We start from the raw sequence: 14,986 nt of genomic DNA on the forward strand, positions 1-14,986 counted from the left end.
TGAAATCATTGTTGCACTATATGCTAACTAACTTGGATGTAAATTAAAAAAAGTAAATTAAATAAAAAAAAACTGAATAGGTGCCGTCTTAGCTCAGCAGGCAGCGTGTCAGTCTGATAAAAAAAAAAGCTGAATAAAGAATATCACTTTTACAAATAAAAAAATAAAAATAAAGAGGGTAGATCTCATGTTAAGGGTTCTTATCATGAAAAAGGAGGGTCGGGGGAGGACATAAGGAAATTTGGGATGTGTTGGATATGCCTATTACCTTGACTGTGGTAATGGCATCATGGGTGTTTGCATATGGGGAAACTCATCAAATTGTATTCACTAAATATGCGCAGTTCTTTGTATATCAATTATACACCAATAAAGCTGTTTTCAAAAAAACTAAAAAAAAAAAGTGTTCATCATATTGTTTTAAAGTGATCACATTTGCCCAGCCCTCTTCCCCAGTCCCCTAACACCACTGAGGTCCCATAAGCATTTGAACGGCCTCAAGCTGGCGGGGCGGGGAATGGAGGCCCTTGTACTTATACTCATTAATCAAGAAAACAAAATTTTAAGTAAGATATATTTTATCTTCCTACCTTGACAATATAATGTTATAATTATTTGTATGGCTAGGCTTGAAATGGAATCTCTTATACTCTTCAACATCTGTACTTGAACTGCAATGAGACTGCTGCAATGAGACTCCAGTCCGGCTGCTTCTCTTCCAACACACGGCTTTATCCCTCTCTGTGCCACAGGCCAGTACATGTGAGTGGACACCATGCTGGCACTTCTCTTGGCTCTCAGGGTGTGCACACCAAAGGCCCAGTTTGCTTGTGAGCTAATGGCCCAGGGGAAAAGGCCCAAGAGGGCCTTACAAATGAGCTGAGGACCATCTGAGCAGATTATTGGGGTCCTTAGCACCAGGGGTGTGGTCTAGAATAAGAAGGTATGTCCGAGCTTTGGGTGGCCATCATGCACCTGCATGACAGTTTAACTCATCCCTTTGCCCACTCAAATATCTTGCGTCCTTCCAAGGAGATCTGAGGCTATTCTTAATGTGCTGACTTTAAGGAACTTGCTATGTACTACAGAGGCTTACAGCAAAAGTAACTATTACAAGAACATGCTGAGGATTAAGAGAGAACATATAGGGGCACCTGGATGGCTCAGTCAGTTGAGCATCTGACTCTTGGTTTCAGCTCAGGTCTTGATCTCAGGGTCATGAGTTCAAGCCCTGCATTGGGCTCCACAGGAAGGCATGGAGCCTACTTTAAAAACAAAAATTAAAATTAAAAAAAGAGAGAATACTCATTAAAAGATGTGCCTGGAGGAATTAAGGAAGTCTTTGACCTTACTGAGGCATTCAAGTAGTCTACAAGAGTCTTTTACCACAGCTCAGCTGTGGAGGCAAAAGGAGAAAGGGAAGATAATCTCAGTCAGAAGAAGTGCCTTGTTCAAATTTACAGAAGTGTGAAAAAGTAGAGCAAGTTGGGAAATTAAAAGTGGGTCATTTGGCCTGATTTGGGGGTGTAGAGCAGTCAGTGGCTTTCACACATAATATGGGATGATCCCAAAGTCTCAGAAAGAGCAAGAAAACTCATTTGCCCGATTCCCTAAATGCAGTGGCTGAGGATGGCGGTGTTCTCTTGCCAATATACTTACTCTCCCTTCTTTTCACCGAAGCTTCCCACTGCACCCACCAGCACCTGGGCCGCACTCTGGGACAGAGTCTCATTCGTGTATTGTCTCTGGTAGCTTGCCTAAAAGAAACGTGCGGTCCAATTGTTATGTAGCATGGTTAATGATAACACATTAGTATTCCCTTTATGGAAAAACAGTCTGTGAGAAAAAAATTCAGAATCCCTAAATAATCTAGTATCGTTATAAAAAGAATGTTTCTGTAAAGTCCAGATCTTGAGATCAGTGTAGAAGGTCTGTCTGTGCTTTGGATGGAATCAAACTGGTTCTATGGGAAACTAGGTTCCTGCTAGATGTGAACTAGACTTTCAAGAATAAGTGGAGTTCTGGGGCCCAATAAATGTGGGAAGTTCCTGCTGCGAGTATATCCCTATCTTAAAAGCTTATAATGCATCTTAGAAATTTAAAGCTCTGAGAAATCCTGTAGTAGAGGATCCTGGTTTATATGTTTAATTTTTCCAAATGTTTTGACAACAGAACTCTTGTTTTCTCCAATCTATCATAAGTATTAAGTGAATTGCCACTGTGTACAGAAAATATTCATTTGTTTATTCAGTCTGTATACTGAGAGACCACTTTGCTTCAGGCACTACTTTTGATGCTGAAGAAACCATTGTCCGACACTGCCCTGGCCTCAGAGTGCTGACACTGTTAAAAATCTCTGTATGAACCAACTTTCTAAATTGGAATGCATGATGTAACTAAAGACTTCTGCTTTCATAGAACATATCCTGTCTGTACAGGATATGGATATTAAAATGCATTTTTGTTCTTGGGGGATGCCAGAAAGGGATAGAACTAATTTAAAGGATGAGGGAACAAAAGGTTGTTTGTCCATGATACAGGAATTCAACAGTCTACTTAAGCTTCATTAAAATATTTATAAAATAATGTGAGATAAACATATTTTCAATATCCTCAAAAGTAAACACCATAGTATGTAGAAAACTAAGGAAACTGAAAGTAATATGGAACTCATGAAAGCTTAGCAACACAAATGACAACGCAGTTAAGATACTAGAAATATGTTAATTCTTAAGTGATCATTCACACCAAAATGTAAGAATTTAGAGAATGGTTGATTCCTTAAAATAACCACCATTTATTGATCTCCCTACCATACTATTACATTAACTGACATGTTTTATGCAGAATTATTTAATTCTTGCAGGAAACTTATGGGGACGATATTTTAATCTGTATTTCATAGATGAGAAAGCTGAGGCTCAGAGAATTAAGTCATTTTCCCAAGATCACATTAGAAACCCAGTTCTCTCTGAATTTAAAACCTGTCTCCTCTTCCCCCAATTATGGTTGGGGGATGTTGCCTCTTCTATACCACTGTCTCACCATGCTGTGCTTCCTCTTCTAATGTACAATAGTAGAGAAGATATTGTCCTAGTGAACAATAACTGACTGAGGAGCGCCTGGGTGGCCCAGTCAGTTAAGTGTCCAGCTCTTGATTTTGGTTCGGGTCATGATATCACAGTTCGTGGGATCGAGACCAATGTCGAGCCCATAGCCTGCTTGGGATTCTCTCCTCTCCCCCTCCCCTGCCCCGGTCTCTCTCTGCCCCCCCCCCCCAAAATAAATAAATAAAATCTTAAAACAAAACAAAACAAACAGTAAATGGCTGAGATTTATTTTTTTTAATGTTTATTTATTTATAATAGAGAGAGAGAGTGCAAGTGGGAGCAGGAGAGAGAGAGAATCCCAAGCAGGCATTGTGCTGTCAGCACAGTGACTGAGATTTAAATAAAAACTATCAAAGCTTTAAAAACTGTAATAGACCAATTAATATTATGGTTGGAGCAGTGAGCATTAGAATTGACATTGTAGAAACCAAATCAACTAACCAAGGTAAGCGTGAAAATATGTCTAGAACAAAGAAGGGCTAAAAAGATGTGAGGCAAGATAAAGATCTGGAGAACAGAGCAGAAAGATCCAACTTACTTTAAAAAATAAGGATTTCCTGGGGCACCTGGGTGGCTCAGTAGGCTGAGCGTCTGACTCTTGATTTTGTTTCAGGTTGTGATCCCATGGTTCTTAGAATTGAGACCTGCATTGAGCTCTGCACTGCTAGCATAGAGCCTCTCTCTTCCTCTCTCTCACAGTCTCTGCCCCCCTCACTTGTGCTCCCATGCTCTTTCTCAAAAATAAACAACAACAAAAACAAACAAACAAAAGTATTTCCTGATTCAGACCCAACACATAGCACAAAAATCAACAAAGATATAATGGTAGAAAACAAACATTTAGGGAAAGAAACCAAAAAGATTCATGGTGGATATGTTGCAGAAAATGTAGAATATCATATATGGAATGAATCCAAGAGTTCCTGTAGTTAGCATTTTCCTATTTTATGAATGGAGAGAATAAAGACTGAAAAAGAATAAATCCTAAGACATACATCATATTATTAATGAAAAGCAAGATCCAAAATGGAATGTCCTGTATTGATTTTGAGAGATCTCGAATACATATTTTCCTGAAATAAATTAAAAATCTGGAAGTGACTCAAAGACATGATGTCATAAAATCTGCTGGTGGAGCAAAGCACCATATGGGCATAAGTTCATCCTTAATGGCACTGCCTCAATTGCTTAATGAAATTCATTCAGGTCCTTGGAAAAGCTGCCTTTGAGATTCAACCTGTCTGCCAGGACTACTGCTGAAGAGAGGACAATTATACCCTACAAACCTTCCATTTCCCAAGTTAGATTGAACATATAGAATGCTTGGAATCCTGTTTGGTTTGAATAGATGAGACATGCACGACAGTTCCATATGCAATGAGGAAGGCCCAACATGAACAATAGTAAATAAGCTATTAGCAAATTCCCACAGAGTCTGCTTTGTGGCTGTGTCACAGAATTTCTTTAATTTTTATTCAAGATTTGATCTGGAATCTACTACTATCTATTTGCAGTTATTAGCAGACTTGGTGGTATCTTTCACAAAAACTTGGCGTGGAACTGGAGGTGGATGGTATCATCGAAATGACCGCATAACACGTGTGAAGGTTGAATTCAACTGTAATTCCTGCCATTGGGATCTGTGAGATTCCCAAATCCTCTTAATAAAACACCTTTTACTTAGGCCAATTTGGATGGATCCATTTTTCTTTTCTCTCTTTTGGCAATCAAGCAGATTCCTAAGACAATGCCAAACTTCCCTTTGCCTTTATAACAATCTATTCAGTTCAGCAGGTAAGCAAAATCTAGATGTCTTTAGCAAGGGAGAAAGCTTTCAGTATAATTTTAGGCCAAAATATAATTTTATTTTTTTATTTTAGAGAGAGATAGAGCTCAAGTGGGAGAGAGAGGCAGAGGGGGAGAGAGGCAGAGAGAGAGAGAGAGAGAGAGAGAGAGAGAGAGGAGAGAGAGAGAATCCCAAGCACGCCCCATGCTGTCAGTGCAGAGCCTGATGCAGGGCTCAATCTCAGGACCCTAGGATCAAGACCAGAGTCAAAATCAAGAGTTGGACGCTCAGCCAACTCAGCCACCCAGAAGCCCCCACAAATATTTTAAAAGTGTATAATCAAGTACTAACTATTTGTGCTGACAAGAGACGCCTGTTGGCCAACTCCATTGCTTCAATGTTAAGGGTCTCATCTATTTCCTTGTTACAGGCTAGACATTTCACCTTTTGATGTTCTGTTGTTTCTCCTTGGCTCAACTAAGTAGAAAGAAATAACAAAAAAGTAATACATGAATATTAATATATTGTTTAGCATAGCCCTCAAGCAATTCACATAACAATTTGGTTTGAAAATTATAGAAAATCTGCTAGATACAGAAAAAATGTTCAGATGAGTTTCGTCATCATTTCACAGTTATCTAGAAGGTAAAATAATTGCCAGTTTTTGGGAAAAGGAGTTATATCATATTTTTACCTTTACATGGCATTATTGAGAGTTTATAAAGCTACCATGTGTATAATCCCACTTTAAGCCAATGCTTCTGAAAGTGTGGTCCCCCAGCAGCCTCAGAATCACCTGAAAATTGTTAGAAATGCAAATTCACGTCTGGGGGAACAGGGCAGAAATCTGTGATTTTACAAACCCATCCCATGATTCTTGCTGCAGTTACAGTTTGACAATCACTGCTTTAACCTTATCGATTAAGGTAGAATAGAAAATGAACTTGGCCTTGAGAGATGGGAGTTATGGATAACTTCATTTTACATATGAGAAAAGCTGAAGCTTAGAGAAAATAAAACATTTGCTCAAGATCACAAAGCTATTTATTAAAGTGACAAAGCTAGGATACGAACCCAGATTTTCTGAGTCCAAGGCCAGTGCTCTATCTGTTATACTGTTATAGTCCCCCTTGTCTGCACTGTAAAGAGGAGATAGCAGTTGTTTGGTCACCTGCTATCTGAAACAGATAAGGTATCAGAGTGGGGGCCTCAACGTTGACTCTGAAGTACAATCAGCTGGGTAAATGGAATAAAAATACATATTCTTAGGACCCTCTTCAGGCCACTTGCATCAGAATTTCCGGGGGAGGGGTTGGGAAATAAAGCCATATTTTAATAAACTTTCTAGAAGATTCTGATGCAGCCAGGTTAGCAAAAGGCCACAATCAGAAATTGGGAGCTATTATAGAAAATAATTGAATTTGATTTGGTGCTTGTCTTATCCGGAAATTCCTGGCAGTATTCCTATAGATGGGGGGCTTGGTTCTGGATCCCCATCTAGAGCGTACTGGTTAGTGGATATGAAATGGATTTTGAGGAATCCTACTTTATAGCAACCAATTATCTTATGGCTATACTCGTAGAATTTGGCTCCTCATATTGTATGATGCAGAAAAACACTGCAAAAACTGCATCATACAATATGCATTAAAACACTGCATTGAAAACTGGACATGACATAGGAGATAGCAAAACAGCAGTAACATTGAGAAGATTCCAGAACAACTTTTATTATTTCTTCTTATGGCAACCATTACTGATTGGTGAGTTACATATGCTTCAACCACAGATATTCTAAAGCATATCTCAGAAGCAGGAGGTGACATCTCACTCACACCTAAACTTATGACACTGGCTTTGAATTCTGTTTTATATCAAAAAATAATATTAATCATAAGTTAGGGGCTAGCAAGTGCTTGGCAAATACAGTAGTGTAAATAAATGCTGAACAAAGGCACCTGTCCACCATCAATCTAGCAAAAAACTAGCCATTTTCTAAGACTCACTCTCCTCTTTTTATGGTAACTTTTAAAGGGAGCTCCAATTCATCACTCCTTCTTTTGAATTTTACACCACTTATTTTCTACCTACTCAAAGAGGTTGTCACTTCTATGCTGCCCCACAATGATCACAAAATTCCCTAAGATCCCCTTCTTACTATTATGACAGTGAGCCCCCAGTACAACTTCTGTATTGCAAGTATTAAAAATTGTGAATTAATATTTACAACATTTATACTTACTTAACATAATTAGTTATATCTGCTTTGAAAGAATCAACAAAAGATACTATTTGCTTACTGCATATGGGTTTTGAAGGACGATTGCTTTCTCAACCATATTCCAATCTGCATTAGCAAGATCTTTGTCAAATTTGAGTGCAGAAGCTGCAGATTTGGTTAGCTCTTGAAAGTGTTGAAATGTACAATAAAGAGATTTATATTTTGTTGATGTGACATCATGAAGACCTTTGATACAAAGAACATGTTTTATCAATAATAAAGATGCCACCATTTTGAATATGGATTATAAGTTTCCCTTTGTATTTTTGATTTAAGTTAAAGACTCAGCATATATTGTTTAATAATGGGAACCCTGACAATTTTAAGCTTTTCTACTTTCATACTCCTCAAAAACACTGAGGTACATAATGGTAACAGTAATAGTTAATAATTATCGAGTGCTTAACATATGCTGAAAAACACATCTCAGCACCTTGAATGTATTGTCTCTGATTACCTTACCCACCTTTTAAGGTAAGTCCCTTTTCCCAGTTTGATAGATGAGGAGACAGAAGAGAAGAGGTGTGATGATTAATTTTATGTGTCAACTTGACTGGGTTACAAGATAACCAGATATTTGGTGTGTCTGTGAAGGTGTTTCTGGGTAAGAATAATATTTAACTTGGTAGACTTGAGCAAAGCCGATTGACCTCTTCAATGCAGGCAGGCCTCATCAAAACCATTGGAGGCCTGAACAGAACAAAAGAAAATTCATTCTCTCTGCCTCATAGTCTTTGAGTTGGGACTCAGTCCTTTCCTGCCTTCACAATTTGGACAGGAACTTACACTATTGGTTTTCCTGGTTCTCAGACCTTTGGACTGTAGATCTTGGGGCTTCTCAGCTTCCATAATCATGTGAGCCAACTTCTTATTGTAAATCTCTTTATAAATATATGATATATACATATCATATACAGAATAGATGACATATACATATATATGTGAGATATAGGAGATATATATGTACACATTCATATATCTGTACTTCTGACATATACATCCTGACATATACATCTCATATATATGTACATATATACAAATATACAGACTATATGTAAATATACATATATGCAAGAGATACACATGTAGGAGGTATTGATATAGATATATACATATATATACAGAGTATATATACATATACAATCTACCCTACTAAATATAATATTGTATATATTTATATGATAAGTGTTTGATATGTATTTGTCTCCAGACCTCATTAAGGTTTGAAGGACTCTCAATATTAAGCACAAATTCCTTTTTATGAGCCATAGACGTTTCCTTGGAAAGCAATGATGTTCTGTAAGCAAATGTTCACTGCTCTTAGTGCAAGTAAACATACTCCACAATAAGAATTTTAAGTTTATTTAGCTACTAAGTAGAACATATGATGCTCTTTGCAAAACTTTCCCTCTTTAATCTTTTCTTTCCAATTTACTATGTTAAGGCTCAGAGAATTTAAAAAAGTAAAGAGAAAAGATTTTGTTACAAATACAAGGAAGGAATGCAGATTGGGTAATGAAATACCATTCATAAAGATGGACTCTCAGATTGATTAAAAATGCCATTAGAGGGGCACCTGGGTGGCTCAGTTGGTTAAGCCTTGGCTTAGGTCATGATCTCACAGTTTCATGAGTTGGAGTCCTGTGTCCGGCTCTGTGCTGATAGCACAGAACCTTCTTGGGATTCTCTCTCTCCCTCTTTGTCTGCCCATCCCTCACTCATTCTCTCTGTCTCTCTCTGTCTCTCTGTCTCTCCCTCTCCCTCTCCCTCTCTTCCTTCCTCTCTCTCTCTTAAATTAAAAAACGAATTGCCATTAGAGTGAAAACGCTGTGTGCAATGGGAAGGGTGATAGAGCAGTTGAGAATATAATGGATTAAAACATCAGAGCCATTTTTTTTTTTCTAGGTTTTCAACTGCCACATGAATTTTTAACTCTCTAGATCTCGACTTTTCAATTGTTAAAAAGTAGGGGATGAAAACGGACATATTGCATAATGCAGTTGCTTCCTAAAATTGCTATTTCTGCTTTAATGCTCTTCAGCCCACAATCAGTTATCCACAGAAGTAGAGTTAACCATATAATTACACTTACTTGCTTAAAACCAGCCAAGAAATTCCTTTTGCTGACAGTGTGGAGCCTGCTTGGGATTCTCTCTCCCTCCCTCTCCCTCCCCTCCTTTCTCTCTCCCTCTCTCTCTCTCTCTCTCTGACTTCCCTTCCCCTACTTGAGCTCTCTTTCAAAACAAATAAACATTTTAAAAAATGTTATTAGAAAATGTTTCTCTTCACTCAGAATAGTAATTAGTAGGGCTTACCTAGTTTAGTAACTGCCATTGGCAAAATAAATCTATTGACAATCAAGGTAACTAAGCAAACTGACACTCCATGAAATAATACCTAGAGTAGAAAGAAAAATACAAAGTAAGTAATCATGACAATTTCATGCACTATATTCTATATTTGCTAATGTAAGTTAAACCAGGCTGTATTAAGTCAATAAATGCTCATAGTAGAGAAGAATATGAATGTCAGGCATGATGAAAGTACTCTGGGTATTCTCTATCTCCCTGCATAGATTTTATTCATGCTTTTGGAACCAAATCAATACTCAGGACACATGATCTGACAAGTAAACAAATACTTATGGAGACATTGGGAACATAAAAAGCTTGTCCTTAAATTTCACTGCTGCACTTCTTGGGCCTTGGGAATATGCTTGTACTTTATCAGTTCTTATTCACTACACATGCCACCATGTGCATAACCATGAAGTTCTGTGTTCAACACTACCAGGCACCTCTGTATCAAATAATTCTCCTCATCTGGGGTAAGAGAAGAGCTCGGGGGTCTTGCTATGTTTGCTTACCTCATGTTTTGCCTCTCTGCCATCCCGTCATTGTCAGGAGGGAGGGGCAATTAATATCTCTGGTGCCACTAGATTTTTTTTCTCTGCTTATACTCCCAGTTGGAACAATACTTTTCAATCTAAGACCGCACACTTCTGTTGACTTACATAACTCTAATTTCCAGAACTTATGTCATACCCCCAGCCTTTCCTTTTTTTGTGGCTACAGATGGAGGTTAGAGACAGAGCGTGAAACCACACCAGAGACTCTCCAGGTGGCATATTAGAATCATGGGGAAACTTTAAAATACTGGTGCCCAAGATGCTCCCACTGAATATTCTGATACGAGAGTGGAGCCCACACATTAGTAATTAGAAAAACTGAGGTATAATGTACATACATTGAAATGTACTTGTTTACCATTTGATAAATTTTGACATTGTATACACCCACATAACCTTCAATCCTATCAAGATGTAAAATATTCTTATATCCCGCCCCCCCCCCCAAATATCTCTAGTTCTCCTTGCCAATCAATCCCCTACTCCACAGGAGGTCTGATTTCTATTTCTATAGATAAGAACTACCAATTCTAAAACTTTCATGTAAATTGAACATTATGTTTCTCATTGTAGTTTTAATTTGCACTTCCCTAAAGAAGTGATGTTGAGCATTTTTAATGTGCTTAGTGGTAGATATAGCTTTCTTTGTGAAGTATCTGTTTATCTCTTATGCCTGTTTTAAAAAATTAGGCTGTTTTTCGTTTATTATAAAATTGTAGAAAATTTGAAAACTGTATTCGATCACTTCATATATTTTAACCAGTTTTATAGTTGTTTACTATAGGAAATAAGTCTGATATCCACTATTCATCATGGCCATGGCCAGAATTCCACACGCACTGATAATTTTCTAAAAGTTCCTGAAGCATTCTAAAGTGCGTCCAAAATTGAGGATCACTAAGTTCGTTAATTTAATAGTAATAAAAGTTAATTTCTATATAGTAAGCATAGAGCACGATATATCAGGCTTATTTAATCCTCACAACAGTTCTGTGAAGTGAATACCAATATTGTCCAATTGCACAGATGGGAAATTTAGGCACTGTCACTTAGCCAAGGTCAATAAACTTGTGAGTAGTAGACACAATTTTAAGTTATTTTTAACCTTTACTCTAGTGCTGCTTTGTGAGTATTAAAAAGTATTAAAAGGTTAGCTATAGGGTTCAGCCAAATTAAATGAAGTGTTACTTTCTTTTCAACTAGTTACTACTCTAGTGATGGCATCTCACTAAATGATTTTATTTACTAAGGTTTTATCTCAAAGCATTATAATCATCAACATAGCTCATATTTATTGTACATTTACTATATGCTAAACAATGTATTAAGTATTTTATGTACATTTTCTATTTCTCATACTAACCCTTTGAGATAGTGGTGTGCTAGAGCTGGTTTTTCCCAGTTCATGAGAGCTGATCATTAAATTTTCAGGAAGTTATTGAGCTGATTGATGTTCTCTTAGTGAGAGTGATTATACAATGGAAATTGGCAAATACTACAAATTAGGACTCCCTCTGACCCCTAAAAAAGTTATTTGTAAACATTTGCTAAAACAACCATTGGTATTATTATCTTTTAATTTTTTTAATGTTTATTTATTCTTGAGGGGGGTGGGGGCAGTGTGACAGAGGGACATTGAATCCGAAGCAGGCTCCAGGCTCTGAGCTGTCAGCACAGAGCCCGACACGGGGCTTGAACTCACAAAGCTGTGGGATCCGTGACCTGAGCCGAAGTTGGACACCCAACTGACTGAGCCACCCACGTGCCTCAACCATTGGTATTAAGTCCCTTTTAGAATGATGAAACGGACATGTGCAATGAGGTAGGAATTAAATAACTTGGTGATGGTGATACAGCAAATAGCAGTCAACTAGAAATTTCAGAACCCAGATCTGTGCACGATGTCCACCATTGAACTGGTCAATATGTATGGTAAGGAACTGACCTTGATTCTTTAGGCATGTGTATATAGGTTAAAAAGGAGGAGAAGGTCATGGGATAGTAGATAGTTTTGGTTTTAAAAGAAGTGTTTGAATGCTTAATTTTTTAATGTTTGGACTATTATCTAATTAGACATACAAATATTCCCTGGATGCTCTTTCCTTTATATTTGGAATTTATGTGTAAAAGAAAACAAAAACAAAAACAAAAACAAAAACAAAAAACACCACATTGGAAGTATTAGATGCTTGTGATATCCGCACAGGAAATTTCTTACAGAGCTCCTTGTAATGATCTTACCTTGAAATAAGGTAGAGGGAGAGTCAAGCCCATTATGTTCTGTTAGGTAGAGTTTGGGGCAACTGTAAGTGAAAAGGTAACTTCACTTGACAATTAAAATGTTCTGATTCCTAGCATTACTAAATGTGGCTTCACAAAGTTACAGAAAGCAATAGAGCCAATAATAAGCAGGTTTCTGCTTTTCTCGAATGGTTATTAGGAGTAAGTAAAAATAAAAACACTTATTAGGTACATACTCTATTTCAGGTACTATTTTAAATTATTTATAAGTATTTTTTAGGTTCATTTATTTATTGGAGAGACACCGAGAGAGAGCGTGTGTGCTTGTGCACATGGGGAAGGGGCAGAGAGAGAGGAAGAGAGAACCCCAAGCAAGCTCCATGCTGTGAGTACAGAGCCGTACACAGGGCTCGATCCCATGACCATGCGATCATGACCTGAACCAAAATTAAGTGTTAGATGCTTTGTCAACTGAGCCCCCAGGCATTCCTTAAATTATTTATAAGTTTTAATTCCTTTAACCTTTGTAATAAACCTATTTTAAGAGTGTAATGAAAGGATTTAGGAATTCCTAAGCCAGAATGTTCCCCAGGAAGAGGAATGTTGCCAGGTGTTCTTCCTCTATCCAATCTTGGCATCATGGCTAGATCACTCCCACAGTCCAAGTGGCATGAGCTACCTCACTACTAAAATATATTTTAAGTACACAGCAACAGTATTCATAATATGTGAAAAAAAAAATCATTTATCTTTACTTGAGATTTTTCCCTCTCAGTTCCAAGAGGAAGGTCAGAGTAGGCAAGGAGAAGAGCCATGTTTATATTAGGTGTTCCTTTCATTTCACTCCAGATCATTATGAACGCCCAACGCCAGCTGAACCCATGACCAAGTCGAGACAAAAGAGGGCTCATTAATAGAAAAACCAGAAGTCTAGAAGACAAAAGAGATTTTTAAAAGTTATTGTTGCCATAGATATTTTAAGCACTACCCCCATTTCATTCTATTCTACTCCAATATATTCCCTGTGGAATACCAACTCTCAAACAAATGAGCCATATTTCACACACTGTTAGCATGGCACCAGAAAAAAAAAAAAAAAGGCAGAAGGGCATTTCATGGAGAGATACAAGAGTATGGCATTATTCTCTTCATTTATTTCTGTTAGGTTTCTAGAAGGTTAATTCCACATCACCCTTGAGTGGCATTTCTTGAGGTAGAAAAGAAAAAGTTAGAGATGCTTTGTTGATATATTTTATTCTGGATCCCAAAAAGAAATAAAAGCAAATCTAATGAGTGAGAAGTGAAGGGAAAAAGTGCCCTCCTTTTTTTTTTCCTTTGTAGATTTTAATCTTGCTGAATCTATCTAATATTGGCCAATTCATTTTTATTTTTTTCTTTTAATCGCACATCTCCTACATTTTACACTAGTTGTATCTCATAATTTCGGACTCATTTCTATTTATTTGGCACTAGCCAACTGATGTCAACTCCCTATTAATTTTCCTAGATGGAAGCAGCATGTTAACAACACTAGTGATGGAGATTGAAGAATCCTGAGACTGCAGTGATGGTCGTTGTTCCTCCTCTGTGTCACCTCCTCTTCCCTTACAAGGGCAAGGGCAGACTCTTTCCCACCTCTTATCATTGAAAGAGAGCTACAAAAATTATTTAGGCAAAAAGGACATTTACAAAGAAGATATTCTTATGATTGTTAAAAAGCTATTTCTAACTATAATTTAATCACAACAGGAAATTATTTGTTATATAATATTAGGCAAACTAAAGCAACATAGAATTTTTATTTAAGATCAGTGTTGAACTTTATGAAACCTCATCGGAAAAATAACATTGGATGAAATATACCAAATGTTAATAGCAGTTGTCTCTAGGTAGTAAAATTATGAAAGGTTTTTTTCCTTCTAATTATCAAAAATTTTATAAAGTGCTTAGATTGCTTTGAAATTCAGTTAAAACCGGAATTAATACAGTTACAAAAAACACTAAAACACTAATTTGCTAGTGATTCCTTGGCAAGTTTAAAAGGCAATTCTTCATATTCATGCTAAGGCATGAAGCATTTCTATTTAAAAAATCTCTTTGGGTTTAGTCAATGCCTTATAAATAGAAAAATTCAAATGAAATTCTTACCTTAAAACAATAAGTGTGAAATAGATATTTAATGAATAATATATATCAGAAAATGATATATATAAATATGTATGTGCAGGAATTAGAAGTCCAGTGAAGGTAAACACCATAAGAAAAGCAACAAATGATAGACAATTCCAGAATCTGCATTTTCAGAAAAAAATGTAGTTAATTATAGTTTACTAATCTAACACATTTATCACAAGGCTTATCTATGTGAGGCATTGTGCTAGGCCTAGTCAAAAACATAAAGACAGGGCACCTGGGTGGCTCAGTCAGTTGAACGTCCAATTTTGGTTCAAGTCATGATCTCATGGCTTGTGAGCTTGAGCCCTCTATTGGGCTCACTGCTGTCAGTGCAGAGCCCGATTCAGATCCTCCCTCCCCTCTGTCTGCGCCCCCTCAAAAATAAATGAAACATTAAAATAATAATAATAATAATAAGAAGAAGAAGAAGAAGAAGAAGAAAAAGAAGAAAATAAAGGTAATTAATGCATTTACCTACACACTCA

The 14,986-nt window shown here is 37.0% G+C and overlaps 1 protein-coding gene across 6 annotated transcripts in view; it reads right to left on the bottom strand.

The window, feature by feature from the left end:
• The window catches only part of SLC9C1 (solute carrier family 9 member C1), a 107,877-nt gene that overhangs the window by 50,022 nt on the left and 42,869 nt on the right, over positions 1 to 14,986 (bottom strand). For 4 of the 6 annotated variants that reach the window (XM_042956548.1, XM_042956549.1, XM_042956550.1 and 1 more), the window contains exons 9-14: positions 14,475 to 14,618; positions 13,082 to 13,256; positions 9,493 to 9,574; positions 7,197 to 7,363; positions 5,248 to 5,373; positions 1,660 to 1,757 (exon numbers count right to left, since the gene is read on the bottom strand). In XM_042956548.1, the coding sequence (XP_042812482.1) occupies positions 1,660 to 1,757; positions 5,248 to 5,373; positions 7,197 to 7,363; positions 9,493 to 9,574; positions 13,082 to 13,256; positions 14,475 to 14,618 (792 nt within the window). The remainder of the gene's footprint in view (positions 1 to 1,659; positions 1,758 to 5,247; positions 5,374 to 7,196; positions 7,364 to 9,492; positions 9,575 to 13,081; positions 13,257 to 14,474; positions 14,619 to 14,986) is intronic. The other 2 variants (XM_042956552.1, XM_042956551.1) reach the window with 1 other exon arrangement.

The sequence above is a fragment of the Panthera tigris genome, chromosome C2 (genome assembly GCF_018350195.1).
Source record: "Panthera tigris isolate Pti1 chromosome C2, P.tigris_Pti1_mat1.1, whole genome shotgun sequence".
NCBI classification, from domain to species: Eukaryota; Metazoa; Chordata; class Mammalia; order Carnivora; family Felidae; genus Panthera; species Panthera tigris.